The sequence below is a fragment of the Meleagris gallopavo genome, chromosome 20 (assembly GCF_000146605.3).
Source record: "Meleagris gallopavo isolate NT-WF06-2002-E0010 breed Aviagen turkey brand Nicholas breeding stock chromosome 20, Turkey_5.1, whole genome shotgun sequence".
In the NCBI taxonomy this organism is placed as follows: domain Eukaryota; kingdom Metazoa; phylum Chordata; class Aves; order Galliformes; family Phasianidae; genus Meleagris; species Meleagris gallopavo.
Window position 1 is genome coordinate 5,124,581 of NC_015030.2, and position 5,149 is coordinate 5,129,729.

Sequence of the window (5,149 nt, forward strand, 5' to 3'; positions counted from 1 at the left end):
CCGGCGGGAGGGAGATGCCGAAGCTGCGCGGAGAGGCGTTCTGGAGGGAGACGCTGCGCGGCGCCCACTACGTGGTGGCTCCTATGGTGGACCAGAGCGAGCTGGCCTGGAGGCTGCTGAGCCGCCGGCACGGCGCCCAGCTCTGCTACACGCCGATGCTGCACGCCCAGGTCTTCCTGAGGGACGCCAACTACCGCCGCGAGAACCTGTACGGCGAGGCCTGTCCCGAGGACCGCCCGCTCATCGTGCAGGTGGGGAGCGAGCGTTCGTAGGGACAGCGGGACGGCCGCGGGATCGGCTTCGGACGGAGAGAGGGGAGATGAGGGTGAGATGTGAGGAGATTCGTTGCTCGGAGGGCGGTGAGACTCTGCGTGGAGCTGCGGTGCCCCGGCCCTGGAGGTGCCCGAGGCCGTGGATGGGCCCTGGGCAGCCCAAGCTGTGGCGCGCAGCTCTCGGTAGGATTGGAGCTCGATGACCTTTAAGGTCCCCTCCGACCTGAGCCGTTCTGTTGGTGGCGTTCGGGCCCCTCGTCCTGCAGCCCCGGCTTCTGCCCCGCCCTGTGCCGTGGGGAGGAGCGCTGGGTTCTGTCTGAAACCACAAGCTCAGGGCTTGGCTATAGTAAAAAGGCCAGAAAAGCAAACGCAAGGAAGAGTGGATGTGCTTCAAAGCTTTCTGTGTTTCATAGAATCGCAGAATCATAGAATGGCTGGGGTTGGAAGGGATCTCAAGGGTCACCAAGCTCCAACCCCCACCACAGGTAGGGTCACCAAGCTCCAACCCCCACCACAGGTAGGGTCACCAATCTCCCCATTTAATACCAGCCCAGGCTGCCCAGGGCCCCTCCAACCTGGCCTTGAACACCTCCAGGGATGGACGGGGCATCCACAGCCTCTCTGGGCAGCTGTTCCAGCACCTCACCACTCTCATAGGAAAGAACTTCCCCCTGACATCCAACCTAAATCTTCCTTCCCTCAACTTCAAACCATTTCCCCTTGTCCTGCTGTTATCTACCCTTCCAAAGAGTTGATTCCCCTCCTGTCTGTAGGCTCCCTTTAGGTACTGAAAGGCTGCAATGAGGTCACTCCACAGTCTTCTTTTCTCCAGGCTGAACAAGCCCAGCTCCCTCAGCCTGTTTTTGTAGGAGAGGTGCTCCAGCCCCCAGTCATCTTTTTAGCCCTCCTCAGGACCCTCTCCAACATTTCCCTGTTTTTCTTGTACTGGGGGCTCCAGACCCGGACGCAGTACTCCAGATGGGGCCTTAGTTCTGCTTCTTGAGTACTGTGCTACATTCAGGACCCAAAGAGAGAGGGGCCTGTGGGGCTGCAGCATAATACAGGTAAGGATGGGCAGCTCAAGCCAGGCAGTTCTCACATACAGAGGAGCAAAATGGATGAGGAGAGCCACATCCACAATGGATGAGCCCAGAGTCACATCCAGCCTGTTCTGAATAAATTGATGTGTAGCATCAATAAAGCTGGAATTTTCTCAGCACTGCCTGGATGTGCTCCTATGATAACACTGTTTGCTCCACAGCAGATCTGAGAGGCTGTCCCCTTTTACAATATGTGAAATATTTCTTTGCCTCTTCACTGCTCACCTTTTTAGATTTTTTTGTTAGGAGGTTGAGGGTCTTTAGCTGATCAGTGTCACAGATCTGTTCATTTTGAATCATTTTAGTTGAGAAATGGCCGTGGTTGTTTGGAACTGTGCCTGTTTTCTGTAGCAGTGCGTTGCTTTGACAGCATGTCGTGATCTGTTGACAGTACGTGGAAAAAAAAACAACTACTGCCTGCTTATTCTGCTTGTCTGATTCTGCTCATCTTTGTCTCCTTCCCAGTTCTGTGCCAATGATCCTGAGGTATTTGTCCAAGCGGCGCTGTTGGCTCAGGATTATTGTGATGCCATAGACCTGAATTTGGGTTGCCCCCAGATGATTGCAAAGAGAGGTATGTGCAAATTTGAACCCTGCATAAATAAAGATGTGGCGTGTATTGAATATGTGCTTTGGCAGTGGGGTATTGAGATGACAGAATTAAGACTTGGGGGTGGCATCAGTAATGTTGAAATCAGAGTTAATTACACCCACTGTAACAGATGCAGCTTTGTAGCACTTCAACCAAAATTAAGGATGCTAGTAATTCCTATTTCTCTTGAGCGATAGCTGTTGTGTCTAGAATGTCCTTCAAAAAAGTCTTTTTTTTTTTTTTGCAAGAGCTTGGTTTATTTATTTATCTTCCCAATTTTAGTTGATAAGAGAGCTTACATTCACAAAACTACACTTAAAAGTACCACTGTGCAAGCACTCAGCATGCCCCGTTTCCTTAATGCTTGCACAGAATGAATTAACAGTGGCATATAGAGGATAAAACCTGCTGAATCCTTAATGGTGTTGCAAACGTAGCTGTGTTTCAAACACCAGAACCTGTTTGAAAACTTGGGATGCTGAGGATAGATTTGTTCTGCTTCTGTCAGTGAGTGTCTGGATCTTTGTGTATGAATGCATTTATACGTCAGAATCTTACTCTTCTGCACAGTCAATCTGATGCTGTTTTGTTATAGGTCACTATGGAGCATTTCTACAAGAGGAATGGGATCTTCTTCAGAGAATGAGTAAGTTTTTAGAGGGGCTTACTTTGAGAGGGAATAGGTTGAACTCAGCAGTAAGAGGAGGCACGGGAAGGAAGGGGTGCAGTGTGTCTGTCTGGGGAGGGCTATGAAGTTTGGTGGCATGTTGGCAATGCTTTGCCTAATGTAACCAAAAATAAATACTGTTAGCCTTCAGAGCAGCAAGAACATGTGGAGCACACCAGAATTCGTGTGTCCTTTCCTACAGAGCTGCTGTGCAGCCACGTGGCTCCAGTGTCTGGCCACTAAGCTCTGCTTGCTGTGAGCAACACTCTACTTGTCATGATTGTTTGGGTAATAATTTGGAAACAAAGCAGAGGAAATGTGAACAAGTGAGTGCTACTATTGTTGGCAGAGCAGCAGGAATGCAGTGTCCTGTGACAGTAGTAAACGTGTGCCAGTGGTTAAGATGTGATGGGACAAGTCCTTGAAAGTGAACGTTAAGTGTGGTGGGAGATGGAGCTGTTACATTCTCAGCACTCTGTGCCTCCTTATTAACACACACATTTTGTGTATTTTCTACTACCTGTTGTTGGTGAACCTCTGTGGTAAGGATTGCAAAGGACACTGCTGACGGTTTAATCTGTGAGAACTGCGTGATGTGATTTTTTGGGGGGGGCTTTTTCCATATCACACACAGTGTCTGATCTTCCCACAGCGTTGTGCAGCCCACTTACTGCCTTTTCCATCTCTCCTAGTTCTGCTGGCCAACGAGAAGCTCTCTGTTCCCATCACGTGCAAAATCCGTGTTTTCCCAGAGATTGACAAGACAGTGAAATACGCACAAATGCTGGAGAAGGCTGGCTGCCAGGTGAGGAAGCTGCTGCTCCCTGCCCCTGGGCATTGGGCACGTCTTTGTGTGCAGCATCTCATGATCTTGGAGTGCTGTGGAGATGGATAGGCTGCTGGTTGTTTTACGGACAGGAAAAATTTGTAGGTGGCATATTGGGTTGCTACTATGATAGGAAACGTGATTTCAGAGTCTCTCCTGGAATCACTATACAGTGTAGCATCTTTCCTCGTGGGTGAACGTCTCCATCTGACACAGAGCTGCAGGAGGCAGTGTGAATGCATGAGATCCACAGGGCTACCAAAAATCAAACAAAATACGTATGGCCATCACCAATTAAAAAGTAGGCTGACTGTCCAGGAACCAAGTTAAATTAGAGGAGACAGTCTGTGTTTAAAGCCAGTACTCCCAGTACTTGGGCCTTCTGCTGAGGGGCAAGCCAGACCAATCTGTTACCGACAGGAGCCAATGCAATGGGAAATCTTTAGGTTTTCCCTCGGTCTGCTCTGTGGCATGACAAGATCATGAAGTCAAACAACACCCAGGACTGTGTCAGAGCAGGTGACCCGGTGATACCTTTCTGTTACACCAGCATCCTTGCGCTTTTTAAAAAGCCCTGGGATCTCAGTAGTGTCCATGAAGTGTGTTGGATTCAGGGCAGTCTTTTGTCAGTGGATTTGTTCCAGTGGTTCATACACTTAGGAAGTAAATAGGACTTTGTGTTCCAGCTGCTGACAGTCCATGGCCGTACGAAAGAGCAGAAGGGACCCCTTGCTGGCGTGGCATCCTGGGAGCACATTCAAGCTGTCAGGTTAGTGAGCAGTGCCCATTTTAGCAGCAGGTAAATTTTAATCTCTGCACGCAGTGGCACTGAAGCATCTGTCTGTGTGCCAGGAGAAGAAGTTCTGGATTAACTCCAGTCTTTCCTAATTCTCAATGTTATACATCTGGTTTATTCACTGATGCAGAAAAGCTGTGAGCATTCCTGTGTTTGCAAATGGAAACATCCAGTGTCTCAGTGATGTGGAAGAATGTATCCGTAAGACAGGAGTGCACGGTGTCATGAGTGCAGGTAAAGAGCTTTTACTGTTAATAGATGGGGCCACAAACTGTTTCTTACTCTCCATATACATTTATATAAAGCCTACATTGGGCTGATGTGTGCTGAACAACTTTGGTGGGAAGCTGTGTGGTCTTTCTCTCCCCGTTGGGCTGTTTCTCCCCAGGATCAGGAATCACTTCACAGTAAGAATTGTTCTGTTGAACTTGCAGTACCATTCAGTGGATGGCTCACATCTAATTACTTGGCAAAAACTCTCCTGTGACAATATTCTCGTGGCATCTATTAATTAGTGAAACAGTTGCTGAATGGGTCTTGGTGCAGTAATGTCCCCACTGATGACATGTTCCTGCAGATGATTCATGTTGAGTTGGACAAGAAAGATTTGGCTGTACTGGCTACAAGAGTCAGGATAGATATCAGGAAAAGCTTCCAGCACTCACACATCTTAAGCAGTGGAACATATTGTGGGGACATTGCAGAATCTTATTTTTAAGAAAGCACTGATTTAACTAAACTTAACAAAGGTTTGTCACACTAGTTGAGCATGGCTTAGTAAGAAGCAGTATCTGCATAGTTGAGCCAAACAAAGAAGACTGTAAACTTAACATGAGACACTCATTGCCTAAATATTTAACCATTGGCATTGATTTCTTTTTTCTTTTTTCTTTTTT

General features: G+C 48.2%; 1 protein-coding gene across 2 annotated transcripts; it reads left to right on the forward strand.

Moving 5' to 3' along the window:
* The first annotated feature begins 7 nt into the window (after nt 1–7).
* Nucleotides 8–5,099, forward strand: DUS1L (dihydrouridine synthase 1 like). Of its 2 annotated transcripts, none has more exons than XM_010721360.3 (6): nt 8–251; nt 1,838–1,946; nt 2,560–2,610; nt 3,324–3,436; nt 4,129–4,226; nt 4,384–5,099. In XM_010721360.3, the coding sequence occupies exons 1-6, from the start codon at nt 15–17 to the stop codon at nt 4,571–4,573; spliced, it is 798 nt and encodes a 265-aa protein (XP_010719662.1). In that variant the 5' UTR covers nt 8–14; the 3' UTR covers nt 4,574–5,099. The 2 variants fall into 2 exon arrangements, with proteins under 2 accessions (XP_010719662.1, XP_010719663.1); XM_010721361.3 differs by having other exon boundaries at nt 4,144–4,226; nt 4,384–5,092.
* The last annotated feature ends 50 nt before the right edge of the window (nt 5,100–5,149 follow it).

Excerpts from the sequence above, each read along its gene's own strand:
- DUS1L (XM_010721360.3), top strand. The coding sequence starts at position 15 with ATGCCGAAGCTGCGCGGAGAGGCGTTCTGGAGGGAGACGCTGCGCGGC. Across the intron at positions 252-1,837 it reads ACCGCCCGCTCATCGTGCAG|TTCTGTGCCAATGATCCTGA; the intron begins GTGGGGAGCGAG and ends TCTCCTTCCCAG. Across the intron at positions 3,437-4,128 it reads TGGAGAAGGCTGGCTGCCAG|GACTTTGTGTTCCAGCTGCT; the intron begins GTGAGGAAGCTG and ends GGAAGTAAATAG.